Source organism: Gopherus flavomarginatus, chromosome 3 (assembly GCF_025201925.1).
Source record: "Gopherus flavomarginatus isolate rGopFla2 chromosome 3, rGopFla2.mat.asm, whole genome shotgun sequence".
Lineage (NCBI taxonomy): Eukaryota > Metazoa > Chordata > Testudines > Testudinidae > Gopherus > Gopherus flavomarginatus.
The window spans coordinates 70,951,485-70,975,846 of NC_066619.1; the positions used below are offsets into that span (position 1 = coordinate 70,951,485).

A 24,362-nucleotide genomic window follows, 5' to 3' on the forward strand; every position below is an offset into this window, starting at 1 on the left:
TGACTTCAGCTGTGTTGCACCTTTGTTTCAGACAACTGACTTCTGATCCAAATACAGAACAGACATGTTTCAGTGAGATGTGGTGGTGGGAGCAAGTTACTTTTAGGTTAGATTTGGGGCCCTCAACTTTGGCATCTGGGTTTTAACTAAGATGTTAGTGGAGGCTGGGGAATGAGCTAACCAGTGGTTTCTCTGTCCCCCAAGAGAGGCATAAGACAGTTAACATGTTTTTGGTAATACTTGAAGTTCCAGGCTGGGGATAGAAAAGCTGCTAGCCTTTTAAGGCTTTTCCTCTCTAAAAGTTAATGACGTCTTAGTGCCTTCCTGCTTATATTGTTTGTTGCTGATTATTGCCATATATTCTATATTTACATATGGATTTACCAATTTTCAGAACAGGAAAACCTACTTCAGGAATATATGTAATTCAATGTCTCAAAATTTCAGTGTCTTCTTAGTGGCAGAATAGGAAGGTAAAGTAATTGAAAGCAATTCAGAAACCCTAAACTGCAAATTCAGAATCAGGATTTTCAAACAAATAATGAAGGCTAGTATTCTACTTTGTGTCAACATGAAAAATTGTTCAGTTAAAACCTTTTGAATTGCCATCTTAATCTTGTTCTCTGTGTGTGTGCGTTTGTGTATCTATATAATATGTCACTGTCACACTAATGCTTAGTTATCTGTGCCTTAATCAGTTAAACAGAAGTGGCCTGTCCACTGATGGAAAGCACTGATTAAGTATATAAACTGAAAATATTCAAGTAATAGTATCAAGGGGCTTTACTATTGTTTGTCCGATACCTTCCTCTTGTTTAAATCTGTCTTTAGCTCTGAAGGAACCTAGGTGCCTCAGTAATTGGCACTATGTTGGTACCTAAGACAGGTGTAAAGCCCTGAAATGTAATTTATTTTTTTCTTTTGGATTAAAGCACATGAAGGTGCCATTAGAGGGGTAGCAGTGGATGGATTAAACCAGTTGACTATCACAGCTGGAAGTGAAGGATTAATTAAATTCTGGAAGTTCAAGACCATGGGCCTAGTTTACTCTGCAAATCTCTCTTCTTCTCCAAGTGCAATGCTGCTTCACAGAGACAGGTGAGAATCTAAAACTATTTCAATTACAGCTTTGATTGTTTTGTTGTAATCTTAAAGTCTAAGCCTCTAATAAAAGACCACGACAAAAATGTCTTTAATTTCCTAACATTTTAAGACAGAAATGACTATTAGTCCTTCAAGGAGCTTTTTATATTGCAGAAGGCCTGGAAATTTGTCTTGCTTAGGAAATTTCAGTAGAACATAAAGTTTTGTCAGGTAATATTGAGATATGCTTGTCTGTTTTATCTCTGAATATTAACTGCCAATATGTACTATAATTCTTTCCAGTGGTATTCTGGGAATTGCCTCAGATGACTTTGGGATTAGCGTTCTGGATACAGAAACAAGAAGGATCGTCAGGAAGTTCTCAGGACACCACAGCCAGATTAATGACATGGTAAATGTATATACTGTACATATTTGTGTGCTCATGATCTGCAACAAAAGTAAATTCAATTTGAGGGTGATAGATTTGTTGTCTGTATATAACAGATAATAAAATACAAATGTGCATTTTAAGTTGGATCCCTTCTTGTGTTCAGCTGCATAAGTCAAAAAATTCAGGGTGCCCCTTTGGAAACTGCAACCATACATGTGTATATGTCCTCTTAAGAATTAATATAGTTTGCTGATTGAGCATTTTAATGTTCAAATAGTAAATATAGAAATTTTAGCTCACCAGTACAGACTTGGAGTTTTATTGTAATTTTATTACCAAAGGACAGATAGTTTAAAAAATGAATGTGTCTGAAACCTTATTTTTTGTTCTTAATCAAATGAAAAGTTAGAAGTAACATAACAGATATTTGAGGCCACACGAGTGTTACTGAGGGCAGCAATTGGGAAACTATCCTTTGAGTGATTGCTCATGTGTATTCCACAGTAGGTGTGCTTGCTCGCCACGTGCACAGGTGCCGGAAGTTTTTCCCTTAGCAGTACCCATACTGGGGGGGTGTCACTGCGACCTCTAGAGTGACACCTCTGTACTGCGCTATAAGGGGGACCATGTGCTCCCTCCACCCTCAGTTCCTTCTTGCCGCCAGTGAAGGTAGTCAAACTTTGTGCTCCAGCCCTGCTGCAGCCTTTCTACTCATCCTTAGTGGTACCATTTGTGGAATTGTTATTTCAGTTGTTAGAGTGGGCTCAGGGCATGCCCTGTGCCCCAGACTTCAAGTCGTGCGACTTCTGTCGCTGTTCTCTGCCTGGGAGTGACCCGCACACTGAGTGTCTCCGCTGCTTGGGTGAGACTCACTCAGCAAACGTCGTAACATCTGCAGGTTATTCAAGCCGCGGACCAAGAAGGAGAGAGACGTTAGACTCCTTGCTCTCCTCATGTAATCAGTGTTGGCCCCAAGCCCGGTGCACCGGGTGGACTTGGCTCCCGCCACTGGGTACATAGTGAGGCACCCTTTACTAGCCAGTACTGTTCTCCCTTCAATAAGTTGGAAAAGGGCCCTACCTCACAGCAGTGCCAAGACAAGGAAAGAGGGGAGGCTGGTTCCGCATCGGGCAACCCACAGTCCCCCCCCGGATTCAAGGCCTCCGGCTCATGTTGAGCGGAGCAGCCCGGCGCCGTCCGCGCACACATCTCCACCAGTACGGATGCTGTCGATGACAGAGGCAATGCAGGCCGCAAAAGACATTGAGTCTCCTGGTTCCAGGCGCGCAATCAGTGGCAGATCCCCAGTCCCAGGGCAAACCCCCAATAGGAGTCCATCGAACCTCTCTTGCGGGTCGCAGTTCCCACTCCGAGGACTGCTCCCTACACCGTTCAGCACGCAGCGATCAGTTGTCCGGCAGCTCATGCCCTCTCTCGACGCTGACCAGACCATCCCGATCACCACCTGGACGGGAGTCTCGGGGACCCGCTGTGCTGCCTGCCAGGGAGCATCAGCCTCAAGAGAGACACCAGGAACATTTCTCTTCACGATGGAACTACCGCAGCCGGTCTCGATGGGATAGACGTCGTTCTTATTCCAGTTCCCGCTCAACTAGACTTTGTGCTCGAGATTCCCCGAGGTCCACGGCTCCGTGCTGGCTCTTTCCGTGGTACTGGATGACACCATAACGGCGCCTCCACCACCAATCCCTCAGGAGGATTTTAAGGCACACCAAGACCTGCTAAAGCGAGTGGCTTCCAGCCTTCAGCTGCAGGCCAAGGAAATGGAGGGACCCTCCAATTCCCTCTTTAACATGTTGTCCCGCTTGACACCGGGCCACATGGCTGTGCCCCTGCACCAGGGTGTACCCAACTTTTCCAACACCCTGTGGCAAACTCCCACCTCCTTGGCCCCAGTCTCCAAGAAGGCTGAAAGGAAGTACTTTGTGCCCACCAAGGACCATGAGTACCTCTATTCTCACCCGACACCTAACTCACTTGTGGTAGAGTCGATAAACCACAGAGAGCCTCAGGGCCAACCCACACCTACCCCCAAGAGTAAGGATGCCAGACGACTGGACTCCTTTTGGTAGAAAGATTTATTCTTTGGCAAGTTTCCAGCTCAGGGTAGCCAACCACCAGGCCTTAATGAGCAGGTATGACTTTAACCTATGGGACTCCCTGTCTAAGTTTGAGCCTCTTCTCCCAGACCGTGACAGGAAGGACTTTAAGGTGCTAGTAGAAGAGGGGGTGGCAGCGGCAAAACCAGCCCTGCAAGCGGCGTCGGATGCAGCCGACACGGCAACCTGCTCGATGGCTTCGGCAATCTCCATGCGCAGGGCGTCGTGGCTCCTCCTCTCTGGCCTGTCGACGGAGGCCCAGTCCCTTGTGCAGGACCTCCCGTTTGATGGGAAGGCGCTCTTCCTGGACCAGATGGATGTCAGGCTATGTAGGATGAAGGATTCCCACACCACCCTGCAGACATTGGGCCTCTATGTCCCTCCAGTTAAGGACAAGGCCAAACCACAACCAGCAGCTTAGCCTGCGAGGAGCAGATACTAGCCCCTATATAAGAGACTGAGAGACCAGAAATGCCGGTCTCAGCTGTAGTCCCACTCTGCCCTGCAGCCTGGGCCTTCTAAAGGCAAGAGGCAGGGAAAGAGAGTGGTTTTGACTATTTACAGGGAGGCACCAGGCCAGTTGCCAGGGAGACCCCCTCCCCCCCAATTAATAAAGTTTGTGTTCTATAACTGTTTGCCTTCTGTATGGCGTGGTCCCGTATCACATTGGACCAGTGGGTCCTCAGCGCCATTTCCCAGGGCTACAGGTTGCAGTTCACCTCACCCCCTCCAAACCACCCGCCCTCCCCTGTAGGCCCCGGGGACTTGGAGCATACCCACCTCCTAGGGCAGGAGGTGGACCGTCTACTACACCTGGGGGCAGTGGGAAGAGTACCAGTAGAATTCCAGGGTAAGGGGTTCTACTCCCAGTACTTCCTGATCCCGAAGGCCAAAGGGGGCCTCAGCGGATCGCCCCAGCAGGGTTTTCTCCCCTGGTACAAGTGGTTGCTCCACTTGGAGGTCGCTCACCAGCCTTTCCGAGAGTGGAGAGTTCCCCAGATCGACTTCTTTGCAACTCGCCAGACACCCCCTCCCCCAGAGGACATTGCCGCTTCACCTGGACCTATTCTTCCAGGATAGGGGCTGCCTCCTCTATCCCAACCTAGCCACGCTCCACCTGACAGCGTGGTTGCTCCGTGGCTAGATGAGGAAGGCAGATGTTCGGAGCAGGTAAGGCAGGTCCTCCTGGAATGTAGGAAACAGTCCACACGCCACACGTGGTCCAGGTTCTCCAAGTGGGTGAGTGAGCGGAGAGTTTCCCCTTCCTCCATGCCTCTTAAGCTTATCCTGGACTACCTCCTGTCCCTTAGGACCCAAGGACTGGCACCCTCCTCTGTCAGGGTACACCTGGTGGCTATATCGGCCTTCAACCCGCCAGTGCAAGGGCTTCTCCCACTCTGACCTCCTGTTTCCTTAGGGGCCTTGACTGCTCATTCCCATACGCGAGACCTCCTGTGCCACAGTGAGATCTGAACCTGGTTTTGTCCCACCTCACAGGTCCTCCCTTTGAACCTCTGGCCACATGTTCCCGGTCTCACATCTCATGGAAGGTAGCCTTTTTTGTGGCAATCATGTCAGCCCGCCGTGTCTCGGAACTCAGGGCCTTGACTTAGGAATCCCCTCTATACAGTCTTCCACAGGGATAAAGTCCAGCTTCGCCCACAGCTGGTATTCCTCCCGAAGGTGGTCTCCGCCTTCCATATGAATCAGAGCATGTTTCTCCCTCTGCTCTGTCCTAAGCCCCATTCCTTCAATGAGGAACGCCGCCTCCACACGCTCGATATACGTAGAGTGCTGGCCTTTTACCTGGATCGGACCAAACCATTCCGGAAATCCTCACAGCTTTTTGTTGCCTCAGCTGAGCGGGTGAAGGGGCAACCTATCTCCACCCAACATCTTTCCCCCTGGATTACCTCATGTATTTGCACGTGCTATGATCTGGCAGGGGTTCCCCCACCACCAGTCATTAGGGTACACTCTACCAGGGTTCAGGCCTCATCAGCTGCCTACGTGGCCCATGTCCCTATCCAAGACATTTGTAGGGCGGCCCCTTGGGCCTCAATTCACACATTCACTTCACATTATGCGATCGTCTCTCAAACTGGGGATGACGCCGGGTTTGGTAGGGCAGTACTCCTTCCCAGGCTGTTGTGAACTCCTACTCACCTCCAACAGGTATAGCTTGGAATCATCTATTGTGGAATACACATGAGCAATCACTCAAAGAAGAAAAGACAGTTACCTGTTCCGTAACTGGCATTCTTCAAGATGTTGCTCATGTCTATTCCACACCCCGCCCTCCTTCCCCACTGTCGGAATTGTCCGGCAAGAAGGAAACCAGGGTGGAGGGAGCACGCGGTCCCCTTTATAGCACGATATATAGGCGCCTCTCCAGGGATCACCGTGGTGCTCCCTCAGTACAGGTACTGCTAAGGGAAAAACTTCTGGCACCGGTGCATGTGGCGAGCATGCACACCTACTGTGGAATAGACATGAGCAACACATCTCGAACGCCAGTTACGGAACAGGTAACTGTCCTATCTCTTCAGAGTCTATAATGGCAGAAGAGATTCCCTACAAACCAGAAGTATAAACAGTAGTTTTAAGCATCTATCGTAACATAGTTATATTTGTTTATTATACAGCACTAAAAAGTGACATGCTGATGTGAATTAGATATTTGTTTTCAAAATGCTGTCAGGATTTATATTCTTTTACTAATTTATTCCAAATACCAAGAGATGAGTACATCTCTGATGTTGACGTCTTTGTTTTTATATTTTTTTTTCTTTTACATTTTGTGGTGAATGTCTGTGCGCACAAAAGCGAGGGCCTACAAATATAATATGGGTCACTGCACTTATACGGTATCCTGCTACACCCTTGCTTTTCTAGCCTTAGGTAACCTGTGATCAGAGACTATCAGTTTTGTTGTGTGGAGAAATGTTTGCCTAGGACTGGGATGAAACTATCAATGCAATCTTCTCTTATGAACTAAAGAAGGATGTGTGCTCTAAAATACTCATTTAGATTTATTATTATTAGACTTTCAGTCCCGATGGCCGTTGGCTAATAACTGCATCAATGGATTGCACCATTAAGACTTGGGACCTCCCGTCTGGATGGTAAGTCAATATAAGTACTGTAGCAGAGAGCTCTTATTTGCATATGAATTCCATGCATTAAACCACAAAAAAGGCTTGATGCATTGACGATGTCCCATAAACATACACTAATTTAAAAAGTTGATATTTGTTGAACATTAGTATTTAAAACTGACTTGTTTTGTCTAGCATTTGTAATTTTTATAGCCATTTTATGAAGCTCTTGTAAATGGGAATTTATAGTAGAAAATTATATAATTATAGTATAGGCAGTGTTTGAAGCCTGACATTGAAATTGTGAACAATAAGACTTCTTGGTTTTTTACTTTCAAGCACATGTACAATTTAAAAGGTTAGAAGGTCAATTTTACTTTGATGATAAAACCACATACCATTCAGGAAAGCAGAACATAAGGTTTCTTCATGTCAATTCAAAACACTTCGTAAATTCAAAAGCATAAAATGACTGTCTGTTACCATGTCTGTAGTATCAAACACTACGTTAAGATTGCAAATCATCTTTAGTTTTCCATTTCTACTTGCTTATAAACTTCCCGAAAATTTCTGCTCTGCTCAAAAATGAATATTCTGCCCTGAATGTTCAGTTTTGGCTGAGAAGTACACAGAATAATTCAGGAGGTGGGAAAGATGTACACAGAGGGGACTTCAGACCCCCTTCGTGCTTTCCTGATCTGGGCTGATACCTTAGGGCATGTCTACATAGCAAAGAAAAACCCGTGGCTGGCCTGACTTGTGCTCACAGGGCTCAGACTATGGAGCTGTTTCATTGCTGTGTAGACTTCTGGGCTTGGGCTGCAGTCCAAGTTCTGGAACGGTGTCACCCCGCAAGGTCCTAGACTGCCGGCTGCAACCTGAGTCCAAAGTGTAGACAGCAGTGAAACAGCCCCATGTCCCAAGCTCCTTGAGCCCAAGTCGGGCCAGCTACAGGTTTTTCTTTGCTGTGTAGACATACCTTTAGTGTAAGTTAGAGAAGCCTGTGAACAATTGGGAACCAGCTGAAGATTTGCATTGTTTTGTTGCTATGACAGTATTAAAACTGAAAATTATTTACTTTCATTTAAAATACATGATGTGAGTTGTATCGCAGAAAGATTGGTCAATAGATTGTTAAAAGTCATGCCTCAAGTTAGAGACGAAAAGATTAATGGATGAATTAAATTTAGAACTTCTCTCAAAACTATTACAGATTCTTAATGTTGATTTCATTTCTTGTTAAAGAAATGACTTGGAAAAGCATATGATAAAGTTTTTAAAGGCAATCTAAGACAGTCACTGCACTTGCCTTGAGTGTTTAGCTTGTTTAACATTTGCATCTGTCACTGTGGTACATAGATGCTATTATATTTTATAATGGAGATAGGAAGACAACAAAATAACTCTAGCAAAATTCTTGTTGATATGGAATCGAAATGACATGACATTCTGTCTGAAAAAAATTAAGGTAATTTAACTTGCTTGGAATTTAGAGCGATGGTTTTGCTCTTATACAGGCAGAAGGAAATACTGAAATAGAGCAGTGATGCTCATTAAAAATTCAACTGCAAGTCTTGCTTTCCCTTAGTATGGTTAGGAATATGAGCTATTGTACACATACAAAAACAACTGCTAATTTTGAAGCTTTATTTAAGGAAAATCGTAGATGTTGTTTGATTCAAAAACATCAATCTTTTACAAGTTATGATGCATCTGTTTTTAGTGTGCACTCTGCTATCCACTCATTGAGCATGTTGTGTATAAATACTGCTGAAATCTGAATGATGATTAAATGGTCTCCTTAAATTTCACAGAAATAGATGATCCATCTGTGCTTGATTGTATGTAATTTAATTGTTGTAACTGTATGCAAATTTCTCTTCATACTCAGTGTAGTTTGGACAGACAAATTAATGTTAATTTACATGCCCTGTACTCATAATATGGGTTATCTTTTTTTAACTCTTTCTAGCATTGAACTTTTTCCTGGTGATCTCAGTATGCACTAACACATCCTTCTGCCCCTCCCAGCCTAACTCATCATACTTACATTTCCTTTTTGAGTGCTTATGGATTCTCTCCTGGTAAGAGACAGTGGTTTTATGGCTTCTTTTGCTCACTGCCCACATTCACTGCTATGCTTCTGCTCTTGTGCTGCTGAGCAGCTCTGTTGGAAATCCCATGACCTGGCTGACTTCCTACATTACAGATTTCTCTCCTCTTTCAGTTCTGCCATCTTCTTTGCTAAACAACTCTACTACCACAACTTAATTAAATCTCACACCCACAATCTCTCATGCCTTTTTGTTACTTTTGGCTCACTGCTCAAACCCTCTGCTCCCCATATGCCCACTTCTCTCTCTCCACCCAGGATTGCTCTGGTTTCTTCCAAGAGAAAATTTGACAAAATACAACACGAGGTGACTTCCCCTTCCTACAACTCCTCTCATCTTTCTCCTCTGTCACAGATGGAGAAGTTTCCCTCCACTTGCCCCAGTGGCCCTGTTACATCTCCTGATCTCCCTCATACCCACTCTGATCGCTTCCCTTTTTTGGCTCTTCCCCTCACAATACAAGCATGTTCTAGACTCTCAGAAGTGTAGGACTGTAAGGGACTTTAATAAGTCACCTAGTTCAGTCTTCTGCACTCAAGGCAGCACTGAGTAATAACCAGACCGTTCCTGACAGGTGTTTGTCTAACTCAGTGGCTCTCAACCTTTCCAGACTATTGTACCCCTTTCAGGAGTATGATTTTTGTCTTGCATGCCCCAAGTTTCACCTCACTTAAAAACTACTTGCTTACAAAATCAGACATAAAAAGACAAAAGTGTCACAGCACACTATTACTGAAAAATTGCTGACTTTCTCATTTCTACCATATAATTATAAAATAAATCAATTGGAATATAAATGTTGTATGTACATTTCAGTGTATATTATGTAGATTAGTATAAACAAGTCATTGTATGAAATTTTAGTTTGTACTGACTTTGGCTAGTGCTTTTTATGTAGCCTGTTGTAAAACTAGGCAAATATCTAAATGAGTTGATGTATCCCCTGGAAAACTTCTGCATACCCCCAGGGGTATGCATAACCCTAGTTGAGAATCACGGGTCTAACATATTCTTAAAAACCTCCAATGACCGATATTCCACAACCTCCCTAGGCAATGTTTTTTTGGTGCTTATCTATTCTGACAGAAAGTTTTTTTTCTTAGTGTCCAACTTAAACCTCCCTTGCTCTTTAAGCCCATTGCTTTTTGTCCTGTCCTCAAACATTAAGGAGAACAATTTTTCACCCTCCTCCTTTGTAACAGCCTTTTATGCACTTGAAAACTATTATACTGTCCTCTCAGTCTTCCCTTTTCCAGACTAAACAAACCCATTTTTTTTCCAGTCTAGACATTTAATCACTTTCTTTTTTCCTTTTTTTTTTTTTTTGCTCTCTTCTGGACTTTCTCTTATTTGTCCAGATCTGTCATGAAATGTGGCACCCAGAACCGGAGACACTACTCTATTTGAGGCCTTATCAGTGCAGAATAGAGTAGAAGAATGACTTCTCATGTCTTGCTTACAACATTCCTGCTAATACATCCCAGAATGATGTTTGCTTTTTTTCCAACAGTGTTACACTGTTGACTTATATTTAGCATATGATTCACTATAACCCTCTGGCCCCCTTCTGCAGTACTCCTACCTGAGTAATCATTTCCTATTTGGTATGTGTGCAATTGATTGTTCTTTCCTAAGTGGAGTACTTTGCATTTGTCCTTATTGAATTTCATCCTATTTACTTCAGGCCATTTCTCCAGTTTGTCAAGATCATTTTGAATTTTAATCTTATCCTACAAAGCACTTAAAACCCCTCTCAGTGTGGTATCTTCCACAAATTTTAAGTGTATACTCTGTGCCATTATCTAAATCATTTATGAAGATATTGAACAGAACCAGTCCCAGGACCAATCACTGCCGGGTTCCACTCGATATGCCCTTCCAGCTTGGCTGTGAGCCCTGATAACTACTCTGTGGGAACAGTTTTTTCCAACCAGTTATGCACCCACCTTTATAATAACTCCATCTAGGCTGTATTTCCCTAGTTTATGAGAAGGTAATGTGAGACCGTACCAAAAGCCTTAATAAAGTCAAGATATACCACATCTACCGCTTCTCCAGATCCACAAGCCTTGTTACCCTGTTAAAGGAATGGTTTGACATGATTTGTTCCTGACAAATCCATATTGACTGTTTACTTGTCACCATAGCATCTTCTAAGTGTCTACAAATTGACTGCTTGATTATTTGCTGCACTATCTTTCTCGGTACTGAAGTTAAGATGACTGGTTTTGTAATTCCTCGGATTGCTCTTATTGCCCTTTTTATACAGTGGCAATATATTTGCATTCTGCCAGTCCTCTGGTATCTCTCCCACCTTCATCTCTCTCTTCTTCCCCCCATCCTAAGCATCTGTAGCTCCCACTGATATCTTGGTCCAGGTGTGACCACCTACACTTGTGAAAATCTTACAGTAGGTGACTCAAGTTGGACATTTAGAAAATAGAGAAACAGTGGCCACATGTAAAAACTTTGGTTTAAGTGACTTGCATAGCATCATAGAGGACATGTGTTGCAGAGCCAGGGAATGAACCTTTTTCTCCAAGTATAATTAAGCCTTAACCAAAATCATCCTTTCTCTTCCTGCAGACCCGTTTCATTCACTTCACATCTTCCAATTACTGCAGTAAATGAACCAGGAATTCTACAGTAAATGGTTTTGTTCACTACTACGCTGATTCATTTACTAAGCACTGTCTCTCCTACACATATAGAGTAAACAATTCTTTATTTCAAAGTGTCTTTGCATATGAAGAAATGCTCATTAAAATAATAACTTCAAATTACTTGCTTAGCAGGGAGTTTCTTGCCATACTGTGCAGATTTTGAATTTCAGGAAAGGTTGTGGAAAGTGGTGTGTACAATGTTAGGGCCTGATCATGTGTAACTTATGTAGGATCAAAAATATTAGTCCTGGGAGACACGTGTTAGTATGACCAATTAAAACTGTATAATGAGTTTATTATAGGCTGATGTGCTATTAAATTAAACTGATATTGCCTATTTAGTTTATTTCTATTTTCCTCTTCATTATTGTCAAAATAACAGTTGTAGTTGAGGTTTTTAAAAAATCTATTACAAAAAACCCTAAACATTTAATTTTCCTCTAAGTTATAATAGGAGAAAAATGAGAGAATTCAAGTACAATTGAGGATGCTGTGCTGATTTTAATATTCAGTTGGGAGATGCTAACAGGTTTTTTGTTTTTTTTATGCCGTGTAAGATGGCACAAGCTAACAATCAGTGGCAGTCCATTGGTGGGAGCATGGGGAAGTGAAAACAAGATGAGAGCCCAAAAACATAGTGTATCTATATAGATCTAACTGAAAATATAAAATGTACTTTCTTGCCCCTAAAAACCAATTTAGTAGTAAATCTGTGGAATTGGCTGTGGAGAAATGGTTTCTTGACTTCCACAAAATATGTAAAACTGTGTGTAGGGGGCACTTAAAACTTTATTATACTGCCTCAAAAAAGAGATGACTTAAAGCAATAAAGATTAGTCATCCACCTGCTAAAATACATCATTTATTGGATTATTTGAAAAAATCTGGTTTGTATGTATGCTTCCATAATCTAAGTGCAAATGTGAAAATCACATCTGTTTCACAACATAAAGTTAAGAAAATGAATTCATTGCCCTTTATATAATCCTTTTTGTTTTGTTTGTTTTCATAGCCTCATAGATTGTTTTTTGTTAGACTCAGCAGCTATCAGCATTTCTATGTCTCCTACTGGAGACTTTCTAGCTTCATCACATGTAGATGATCTTGGAATTTATCTATGGTGAGTATATAATACATTTTAAAAAGTATTCAGAAATATACCTATTTGGGCATAGAATTATGGAAATTGGAGATGGAAAAAGGCCTCTTAAAGTCTATCCTTCTACTGCAAATTAAGAATTGTTCCTTTCAGTATATTCTTCATTGTTTTGTCTTCTCCAGTTCAAAAGTCTCAAAAGGCTTCCATTCTTAGGGGGACAGTTCTACCATTAAATATCTCATGTTCTAGACACTTTCCTAACAGTCAGCTGATATTTTCCTTTTTAAAAATTTCTCCTCAGTACTGCTTAATCTCAGGAGGAGAAAGAGGAGCAGAAAGCCTAGCAGCTCAGGATGGTACCAGTCCCTCCTTCCCTGTCCCCTCCAATGGAAGGCTTCTTTGCTTCTTCCTTCCTTCCTTTCTCCCTTCCTTGCAGCACCCCAGGAAGGGAGTGAGGGGGCCCTGATGCAACCCGTCCCCCACCACACCTGGGAGGAGGAGAGTGTGGAAATGGAGGAGTTGTAGGAGGACCAGATGAGAGAGGCTGAAGAGGGCAGAACAGATGTGAGAGCAGAATTGATGGGAGATCTGGGAGTGACAGGATTGACTGGGGACAAGACTTGACGGAGGGACTAGGGAGACAGCATTGATTGGGTTGTTTGGAGCAATATGGGCAGAAATAGGGGTGGTGATAGACTTCCTCAGTGTTTTTAGATTGCTTTAAAAACTGCCAATATAACAGTACTGGCAAACTCTCCTGGTGCAGATTCAGTATATACCAGCAAAAAGGTCCTTTTGATAATTATAGCTTATACCATGTCCTAGAGTGAATTAAGCTAAACCATTCAAATGGACTTAATTTTGTAGGTGTAGCTGTGTGTACACTAGGGCTTTTGCCAGTATAGCTAGGTTAGCAAAAAACTGTATTTTAATCATCATGACTATGCCAGTAAAACATCTTAAGTATAGATTAGGCTTTATTTGTCACAAGCTTCCCTCAAACATATTTCTGCTGGTCATAGAAATTGGGGGAATAATTGCTATTTGATGATGATGATGCTAATAATAATTAACCATAATATGGGAAATCCTTGTGCAAGCAGTGTAAATGTAAAGCACTTTACAAACATTAAGCCTAAAAACAGTCTCTTCAGGTGGGTAAGTCTAACTTTTTAGAGATAAACTGCAAAGATTAAGTGAAGTGACACTTAAGTCAGAGCCAGAAATCCCAGCTCTTGTCCTCCACTCAACGTAATAAACACACATTCTAGGGAATGAGAAATTTAAAATATGCTGCAATTTACATGGTAGAAATAATGCCATTTGTAGTAATGGCTTGTTATTCTTGAAATGTGCTTTTGCAGCATGATTGTTTAAAAGCATGGAAGTTATTTTTCACCTGTGCCAATATTTTACAGAAAACTTTTTGGGTTAGTTTTTGTAGAGATGAGTGAATCTAACTTTGAGAAAGGGAGTCAGTGATGTGTCATACCACAGTAGTATCAGAAATTTAAAAAACACTGTTAAAAATAATTGTCCATGTTTGTCTGAAAAAAATTCTAATATGTCATCTGTCCCCATTATTCAGGTCTAACTGTTCCTTGTATTCGCTTGTCTCTTTACGGCCACTTCCAGCAGATTATGAGCCTTCTGTAATAATGCTTCCTGGAACTTGCCCTACCCAAGGTAATTATGGGATGAAAGAGGCTTATTCCTAGTTGTGTAATGAACCTCAAATAGCAGATGTTTAATTTTCTCAGTGTACAATTCAGTATTTTCAACCACGAAGAAATTCATGTAACAGGAAAAATTTGCTTATAATTAAAATAAGGACTCTTTTTCTACCATCTCTGGGGAAATTACTGTTTTTTAAATTTAACACACTGTTAGTCACTAAAATTAGTTCCTGCTTCTGGAACACATGACTTGCTCAGTCACACAGGGAGACTGAGACAGACATAGGGACAGAACCCAGATCTCCTTAGAGTGCATTAATCATAAGACCATCTTTCCTTTCATGTATGTAACTGTATGCATATTTGTCTATGAGCAATTCTATAAATATTGTACACACTTCAGTAGGTGACTAGAGTCTAAAGATTATTAGTAGAGTCCCATAACTAGTAAACATTTCCCTTTCCCTTCTCTCGGTTGCCCCGTCTGCTTTTCCACACACAGAGATTATAAATTAGTTTGCTGCCATAATATATATTTGGATTATCAACAGCTACTCTGAAAGACCCATGTAACTGTGCTAACCAGTCACTTTTGTTATTTTAATATATTATGCAGGCAGTAACATCAAATACTTTTGTTCATCCTGTCAAAATTTTAATAGTAGTCATGAAACTAGAAAAAACTGTCAAATTAGCTGCATTAGATCAAAATAAAGTTGATCTCAAATTCAATTTGGTCAAACTGGTAACTGAACAATTTTTTTAATCTTTTCAAGTTTCCCTGATTCTAGGTTACCAATAATGTTTTGTCATTGTTGAAATATTAAATTTTATTTAATATAAAGCATTTAAAATGATCTCTATAACTCAAATATATTTCCATGTTAACATCCTACGTCAGTGCTGATACCACTTGTTTTGGTTTACATGTGTTTATAAATGAAATTTGCCTCTGAAAGATGTGGACATCACAGGAGATGAAGAAACAAGTGATGAAATGATTGACTATAGTTCACCAGAGCAATTGGAAGGGCAGCTAGTGACCTTGTCATCACTATCTGAATCAAGATGGAAAAACCTCCTCAATCTTGATGTTATCAAGGTAATATTACATGCACACCTCATACTGAAAAGCTTTATTATTGTGGCTTCTGGGTCAGATCTTGTGGTCCTATCCCACCTCCTTTGGACAGTTCTGGTAGCGCAAGACAGACATCTGACTTAACCAGTTGCCTTAGGACTCCTCTGAAGTGGTGGGACTCCTTGGGTTGTATAGGAATTGCATAATGACTCTTGCATCACCACCTCAGCCACTATGGGCACTACACTGGCCTCTTTGAGGTCACTTTCCTGTCAGACCAGCTTAAACCCCCCTATGAATCTGCTCTACGTTGTGTCACCAGACCAGTATCTGGAAGGGAGGGGAATGGAAAGTGGCAAAAAGACAGCTTTACATGCCCCCCATGTGCTGCGTCAGGCATAGAAGAGCTTGTCCAAAAGACCCTCCCTCTGTCTTCAATATTACTTTAGGATTTTTCATCTGGAAAATATGTAATGCATTTCATAATGCCTGGGACAGTTTTGTAGATGTACTCTCAAGTCTTCCTAATGTTAATCAATAAAACATTTGCAAAATATAGAAGAGTTTGGGTTTTTCTAACAGTCCTGATTATCTTCCCAATAAGGATTTCTTTTTTTAAATCTGTAAAATCAAAAACTTAAATGATAAACCTGATGATTTTAATTCAAATATTTAAACAGAAAAGGAATAAACCAAGAGAGCCACCGAAAGTTCCCAAATCAGCTCCATTCTTCATCCCAACAGTTCCTGGCCTCATACCACGATATGCTGCTGCTAAGGAAGAAAATGATGAACAGCAGGTAAAGATAAAAACTGAATAGTGTTGTTTTAAATATTTTTGTATGTTTTTTTTCCCCCTGCATATCCCAGGCATACTTTAAAAGTCCAGCGCCAACTGTTTATGTTTAATGCATTCATATCCAGATTCCTCAAATGTTTTGTCCTATTCATGAAAAATATCTTCGTAGGATGTGAAAGTACACATTGTATATTGGTATATGCTCCAAGTGATGTGTGTGACCTTTTTTGTTTTGTTTAGTCAAAGGTAGTAAACCTTGGAGTATTGGCACAAAAATCTGATTTCTACATTCAACTTGAAGAAGCCTTGAGCAGTAATGAGTGTAAGTCAATGTGTGAAATTTCAATCAAGTGTAACGCACTATTAATATTGGGAATGAATGTTTGAGTTCTGATGACGAATTAGTAGTCATGGAAAAGAGGTCTAGCATATATTTGCAAAGACAGCGGCACTAGGCAAACAGTGTTAAGTTAAAAATTTAAATAAAATATAACCACTACATGTGAGAATGAGATTGACTTCTTAAAGATAATATGCTGCGATACCGTGAAACTTATGATGATCTAACACTGGTCTACGAGGCAGGCAGTAAATGCTTAATGTAATGTCTGCACATCTGATGCTTTTAAGCTGGTGATTCTTTAGAACTATCTTAGCAATACCTTTTTATTAACTTTTATTGTGAATGGCCTGCTCACCATATTTCAGACAATTTAAGACTTGTGATCTTCCTGATGATTTAAACATAAGGCTTAAACAGAAATAATTGTTTGTAAAAAAAATAATCCTTTGGGTAACTTAACACGTGGTGCAGTTTGAAATGTAAATGCTTTGAATCACCCGTAGAGATTCATGTACTTGGTGGATTCGTTTGTTTAAATGGTGCCTCTGCAGAGCCACTTTAAAATAGGATTTTAGAAGCAACCGTTAATTAAAAAGCACAGAACTGGAACATCAGTAGATTGTCATTAGAGACTTGTTTGCAAGCCAGCTTTGCTAAGATTTCTTCTGTTGCTTCTTAAACCCTTCAAATAAGGTTTCTGAGGTGAACCAGCTTATTCTGACATTCTCCTTTGTTTGAGTGTGAATCTCAGATTTGACTCTGGGTATAAATGAAATTTGCAGACAACATAGACTGGCAATTTAAAGTAAAGCTGTTCCTGATAGGGTTGCAGAGCGGTTTCCATTGTAACACTTTCTCCTGTTTTTACACGTTCTCAGCTTCCACATTTTGGATTATTTTTTGTGCTTTGTCTGTCCTAAGCTATTTTTTTAAGTTTTGAGTGAAAAATTTTCAGTAGTTTTGAATTGTGGAAGAGTGAAACAAAAGAAATCCCTTTGCATTTTTAAATAAACTATGCACCTTTTAAGACCAAGTTCAGCAAAAAGAACTCAACATCAAGTTCTGGAGTAAATCTCAAGCATGAAGAAATTGTCACGTTTTTAGTCCATGCCATTTTACTGCATTCTAAAATAGTTTGCAAACTTGATTTTTCACTTAACACGTTTGTATTTTTCTGTTGCAATGATAAAGCTGTCAGTATGAAAACAGAGGTGCTGCTGTCCTGTCAGTCAGTTTCTACAGAAAACTGTCTCCAGCCAAGTACTGAGCTTCATCCTCCAGCCACTTTGCTTGTGGAATTTCCATAGATTTCAAAGAGAATTTTGTATATGGAGTGACTAAGGAATCAGGCCCAGTGCAACTGGGTGGTGGGGATGGGAATGGTTTGGAGAGGGCTATTTCCTCACACCCCTCTACCAAGGTCATTATCACCCAGCCTGGTTATTTCTTACTGCTTTAAGAAAATTTGAGGATTTTAGTTTAAAGGAACTATCAGAATTAGTAGACTCAACATGTATCCATCTTTTTTTTCCTTCCTCTGGTGTTGGTAGGTACATTTTATGTAGCATATTCTATCATTTGGTGACTGACACTTTTTGGTTTAACGTTCCCTGCCATAGTGCTAGTTGGTGATAGAACATGAGAGAGATTGATAAAATGAGGTACTTTTTATATCCTATTTTGTATACAAGAACTGCTATAATCAGCTGTTACAAACTGATATACATTTTTATGCAGTGCATTTAGTAGCTCAATACACAGCCCTTTATTGGATCTTTTCAAAGCTGCTGTATAGATAAATGTAAAGACTTTTTGAACAATTACAAGTATTCTCTGAATATTAACTCTATAAATACGTTGCATATTTGTATGCTTTTTTTGTTTAAGAATATCTCTAGAAATTAGATGCTGCATTTTACCAGCACTATATTAATGTGATTTTTTTTTTTTTTACAAATAAAAATTAGCTTTGTGGTTCTTGCTTCATATGTAGCTACTATAATACTCTAGATTGTAAAGTGTTTTAACAAACAATATAGTGAAAGTTGTGGTCTCTTCTCAGTAACTTCAGAAACTCAAACTCTAACAGAATACAAAGAGAATTTAAGATCACTAATTTATGAACAGCTGCATTAGAAGTTGATCTTGTCATCAGCTTTTACTTCCGAGTTTCAAAAGAAGCATAAATAGAGGTAGCAAAAATCAAGTAGGATTGTAGTATTTGGCAATAGTGGGTAAGAAGAGTAATGAAGAGAAAAAACACTTTAATTTCCCCCAGCATGGTGACAGAAAGATGGCCACTTTGTAATTTTATCACTAGCAAAAGTAATAACTGTTGAAAAAGCATTATAACTTGCATGTTTTACTTACTTAAATAAAGGCTTACCTCAACCAAAGTGCTATTCAACTCACGTGTCTTGGTATATATTATATTAACAGCTTGAAAGTGGCAGTTTGCCTTTTTTCTTATGCCAAGAATTAATGGTTAATCAGTGGTTAATGATAAGCTGGTGGTTAATGGTAAGACTAAGTTGTTAATGATAAGCTGTACAACACTTTGAAGGCACCAAAGTCAGAAGGCATAAAAAATGTTCATGAAGATAGTATAAGTAGTTCTTAGGGCGAGCCAAACCCATACTACTGGTGATGAGATTCAGATACTACTTCCTCTCAATATGTGATGGAATAGTAATTGCAGACAGAGATGGCATTCCGAAGAAACCAAAAAGAAGAAAACCCAGCAAGCTAAGAGACTCATCCAGAATGCCACCAAATAGTTGTTCAAAGATTTTGAAATTATTTTTTTTCATATTGAGCGTTTCTATATCACTTCATTGCAAATGTTTAACTGTTTCTTTTTTAATGCTTTAATGCAGATAAATCTCCACTTAATATTCTAAAGGAAATGGGACCATCTAGTATTGAGATAGAGCTAAGAGGCTTGGCTCCAGATGCTGGCGGCTCTGTAGAGGTGATGAAAAGCTTTTTGAGACTGATTGGGACAATGTTGAACACAAAACGTGACTTTGAGCTGGCCCAGGCATATCTTGCATTGTTTTTAAAGGTAACTGTATATGTTTTGATACAATTATTGTTACTACTGCTGCTACTTCTTATACCATAATGGTACATGGCTCTGTAAAATAGATAAAATCTGCCCAACAAAAAACAGACCTGCTTTGAAGAATTTATCTTCTATGGTGATGGATTCAGGTTTACCAAAATGATTTACTGTATCTATTGACTAATATGATAACCCTATATGACCGTAGTCTTAACAACTTAAATGAAAAAGTAGAGATGATGGCAAAGACAATGCTAGCAGTTTAAAAAAAAAAATCATTTGAACGTGATTCATTGCCTATGATCATTGTGGTTTTTTTCCAGTTTGCCATTCGAATATGACTTAGTGCTTTTCTTAACCAACAGTTACTTAAAATGTAGTTAAGTAACTGTTACCTATATTTTTGTGAGGATAAACATTTGATTGCATTTGTTCTTTTCACCCTGGAGTTATAGTTTTCAGCTTGCATCTTAGCCTGCTGATTTTGAGAAACTGTGATTTAAGCACCAGTGAACTAACAATGAATGTACTCCAGGAGGTGTGAAGATAACCAAGTTGTCGTACTTTATCATGGCAACAGGCACTCTTTAAACAGGAGTGGCTTTTTAGTAAAATGGTTCTTAAAGTTGTTTTCTAATAATGATAGAATGTGTAGATTCTGCTAGTTGAGAGACTTTTTATTGTACTATAGTGTAGGAAAGGAATTACAGTTGCAACTTTTTAAAATTTTGTCTTTAGATTCACACACCTGTGAGAGTGTCCATTTAAGTGAGGCTGTTTAGTAATCTTGCAGAGAATAAAATTTAAGGGAGATGGAGCTATTTAAAATTAGTTAGGAAAGAGAAATATAAACATGTACTTTATTTAGAGTCCGGGGGGGAGATAGACTAATATATTGTAGAATTTAGGCAGAACAGAAATTCCAAGCTCAGTATGACTGATAAATTTAACTATGTAAAGAAAAGTGAACAGCTGGGCCAGTGGTACTGTTGCTTGGTGTGTTGATTGTATATTGATTACATTACTGATTTAGTTTCTCCAGTTAGCACTCTGAAATTTGGTAGGTTCTTGTCCCAAGATCAGGCCCCGTATTAGCAGAATTACTGTTCAGTTGGGAGCCCCAGTGTGTACAGTTGCAACACTCAGACTTAGGAAATCACACTGTATTTATAATAGTTAGCAAAGTCACAAATATTGTAAACCAGCATGGCAAAGACAACACAGAATGAGCTAAGCATCCATATACTTATACCATCTCTTGCAAAACAATCTGAAGTGTTGGTGATCGTGGTGAGCAGGAAGATGACAACTATCACTAGTGGTGATCATCCTGGCATATCACCACAGGCATATAGGCTGGGATACAGCTTTTCTAATGTTGTTATACTGAAACCACTATCCCTAATGCATATTCAGTAGGGATTTCAGCCCCCTCTTCCTCATTTGTAATTTCTTGCCCTACTAATACTGTGGTGCCATTCTCCCATAGCTAATTAATTCTCTTACCTCAAGTTTATTACCAGGGTAAATGAATTGACATATATGCTGTTCTTGTGGTCAGATATCTGTTGATGTCCCTAAATAAAAATATCACCAGCTGGTGTAAACCAGCATCTTCAGTCGTTTGCAACAGTTGTGATTATTACAAAACAATAAACAAAGCCTTGGGCCATCTTGTGATGTAAGGTCACTGTTAATTTACTTATGTATGTTAACTTATTGAGCAACTCCTCCTCCTCAGGCTATAAGGCCTTATACTTACGCTAACTGCTTAAACTACCCTTAAAGGGCTAGGCGATCAGTCTCTTGTGTTTCTGCTATCCATTCCTTACTCCTTTGTTTACTTACTATATAACTATGACTACTGCATGGGCTATAGCAGTGGTCCCCAACCTTTTTGTGGCCTGTAGCACATTCATGTTTTCAGAAGTGTGGCGGGCACCAACAATTTTTCAAGACTTATTTTGTATTTGTACATTAAATAATACAAAAAAATTCATACATTATGTAATATTAAATATGATTTAAGAGAGAAGCCGGAGAAAAGCCGTGAGGAAAGAGAACACTGGTGCCTGCAGCCCCGGAGTACTCTGTCCCCAGCAGGCGCGGGGCCACAGATTGTCTCCTCTGCTGGACACTAGGCGGGTCCCGCACCTGCCGGGGACCGAGAACACCGGCGCCTGCAGCCCCAGAGTTCTCTGTCCCTTGCAGGCATGGGGCCGCAGCTTCTCTCCCCTCCTGGGCACTAGGCAGGCCCCGCACCTGCCGGGAACAGAGAACACTGTGTTTGCAGCATTAGTTCTCTGTCCCCAGCAGGCGCAGGGCCGTGGCTTCTTTCCCCTGCTGGATACTATGCGGGCACACGCAAATGCCCTGGCGGGTGCCATGGCACCCACAGGCACCACGTTGGGGACCATTGGGCTATAATATAGTAGCGGTGCAGTATGCTTCCCTGCATGGGATTAAAGTGTTTCTGAGCTCTGTCCCTTGCTCCAGGTCAACATGTGCTAACTGTGTGAAATCACTATGCTCCGCCCCAGATAAGAGGAGCCTGGCATCATTCTTCTTGCATTAGTCAGTAAAGGGTCATTTCAATAAACAATGCTGGTTGGCTTCAGAGTCTTGCATCCAGCCTGTCTGTGCCAGAGGGAGACTGGCTGTGATGCAGGATTTTGAGGAAAAGCAGAACTACTCCCTGGGAAAAAGATGGGAGTTTGCAATGGGCATATCTTTTCATTCGTATATCTGGTTTGGCATTGTTTGAGAAAATTTGCTGCCTTCTCCTAGTTAATACATATATAGTAGTAGTAGAATAACTGATGGTAAAAGGGATCTGACAAAATAAATTCAATGTAATGTTGTCTTTCTTAAAAGAAAATAATATTACTTGCTTTACTTGGGGCATCACTCAAGGGAAGATGTGGGGTGAATAGAAAAGTTGATTCCCGCCCCCCCACCCCAAAAAGGTGTGATCATTTGAATTTAAATAATTAACTACTTGTCTTCATTTCAGTTGCACCTTAAAATCCTTTCTTCAGAGCCAGTCTTGCTGGAAGAAATAGCCAACGTGTCAACCCAACTAGAGGAAACCTGGACCCATTTACAGACTCTCTTCAATCAAAGTCTGTGTGTGTTAAATTATATGAAAAGTGCTTTGTTATAATGTGCCTTTGTTCCTATTTAAGAATGCTAATGTTGGATAAAAATCCTCTCACATTGATGGTACTTTTAACATTGCAGATAAGTTTCTGATTCCAACAATACACCTTTGTATGTCTTGGTTAAATAATACAGAATTAAATATTTAACTTTTTTTTAGCTCATTTAAATTTCATTGTCAAAATTTAAACGTACAGAATTTTAAAATGTAAAGTGCCCCATTGAATGACTACTGGAGGCAGTGTAAATTCTTTTTAAAAATGAATAAACATTAAGGACAAATATAGCGTAGCAAAGCTATATTATCGTGACCAAAAACATATGATGGGGCAACAAATTGACTGAGAAAGCAATAAACCTGCCAGTCTCTGTATAGAAAATACTGTGTGTGTGTGTGTGTGTGTGTGTGTGTGTGTGTGAGAGAGAGACTTATGCTGGAGCTTAAAAAAAGCTATTGCTTTGTTAACAGAGAGGTAAAATAGTGATACAGAAACTGCACAGCTCTTTGAAGCCCAATTGTCATTGTCGTGACTTGCTAAATCCAATTTGAAGAAACTAGTTTGTTTTCACACTCTTGTAAATTGTTCTTTTTATTTAAATCCTTTTTACTTAAGCAAAGATTGCCAGCTGTAATATCAAACATAGAATGTAAAAAAAATTGATCATTTGCGTGTATCAAGTTTATTATCTTGAAATTTTGTGAGACTCCATTAGTGATAATGGGGGATAAAAGCATTCAGATTGATGTTCATTCTTAGCAGCACTGAATGTTCCTGTGCAAATGAATATTACTCTCAGTAAAAAAAGATATCTTGGTTTTTCTTTCCAAGAGGATCTTGAATTTTATAAGGGTCTTTTCAACTGCTGCTGGTTCAGAATACTTCTAGAAGCCGAAGAATGCTTTGCTGTTGGACAAGTTAGTTAATTCATTCTGTTTCATGCACTATAGGTAGAAACATTGTCTCACTAAGTAGCTGGTGTGTATATGTAGTTTAGAAAAAATTCTGATTAGAAGGGGCTGGTGCCCACCTAGGGCTATGATTTTGTCATGGAGGTCAAGAAATTGTGAATTTGAATAAAATCCATGAAACAGAATAGTGTTGTGACCTGAGTGTGAGGGTGCAGCACCACTCAGATTTGGCCCATCCATCCCTCTATCTCCATGTGTGGAGGGACACATGAGCTAAACCTGAGTGGCATTGCAATCCCATGCACCAGGTCGCAATGCCCGGAGCTGGGACCAGCCGTGCAGGACAGGAGCCACTGCTTTCGGGTGAGTGTGAGCTCACTCTCCAACACCCCTCCAGTCCCCAATACCAGGCCTCACCTTTCAGTACCCCCTGACCTTACCATGAATTTTTTCCTCACCTCTCTGCTGTGAAGTTTACGCAAAATTTCTGTGCCAAAATTCTAATCTTGGGTATATACCATATGACACCATAAGAATGAAACAGAACTAAACTGGTTAATTGCCATAAGTGCATAACTTTTCATTCCAGTATATCACAGACCTCAGTTTCATTGTTTTCTTTTTAAGTAACCTGTTCTAGAAAAACTCATGCTTATTTATCAAAGTGCGCTATGCTACCTTATGCAAGCTCTGCATTAAATTTTCAGAGTGTGTGTATATGTGGGCGGCGGGAAGTTGTATGTGCGTGTGTGTGTAGCT

At 40.4% G+C, this 24,362-nt stretch overlaps 1 protein-coding gene across 2 annotated transcripts in view; it reads left to right on the forward strand.

Moving 5' to 3' along the window:
* Positions 1 to 22,977, forward strand: part of WDR36 (WD repeat domain 36) — a 70,208-nt gene extending 47,231 nt beyond the window's left edge. For both annotated transcript variants that reach the window (XM_050945670.1, XM_050945669.1), the window contains 10 exons: positions 933 to 1,098; positions 1,387 to 1,495; positions 6,643 to 6,722; positions 12,485 to 12,592; positions 14,160 to 14,257; positions 15,207 to 15,349; positions 16,009 to 16,128; positions 16,368 to 16,449; positions 19,347 to 19,534; positions 22,548 to 22,977. In XM_050945670.1, the coding sequence (XP_050801627.1) occupies positions 933 to 1,098; positions 1,387 to 1,495; positions 6,643 to 6,722; positions 12,485 to 12,592; positions 14,160 to 14,257; positions 15,207 to 15,349; positions 16,009 to 16,128; positions 16,368 to 16,449; positions 19,347 to 19,534; positions 22,548 to 22,697 (1,244 nt within the window). In that variant the 3' untranslated portion in view covers positions 22,698 to 22,977. The remainder of the gene's footprint in view (positions 1 to 932; positions 1,099 to 1,386; positions 1,496 to 6,642; positions 6,723 to 12,484; positions 12,593 to 14,159; positions 14,258 to 15,206; positions 15,350 to 16,008; positions 16,129 to 16,367; positions 16,450 to 19,346; positions 19,535 to 22,547) is intronic.
* The last annotated feature ends 1,385 nt before the right edge of the window (positions 22,978 to 24,362 follow it).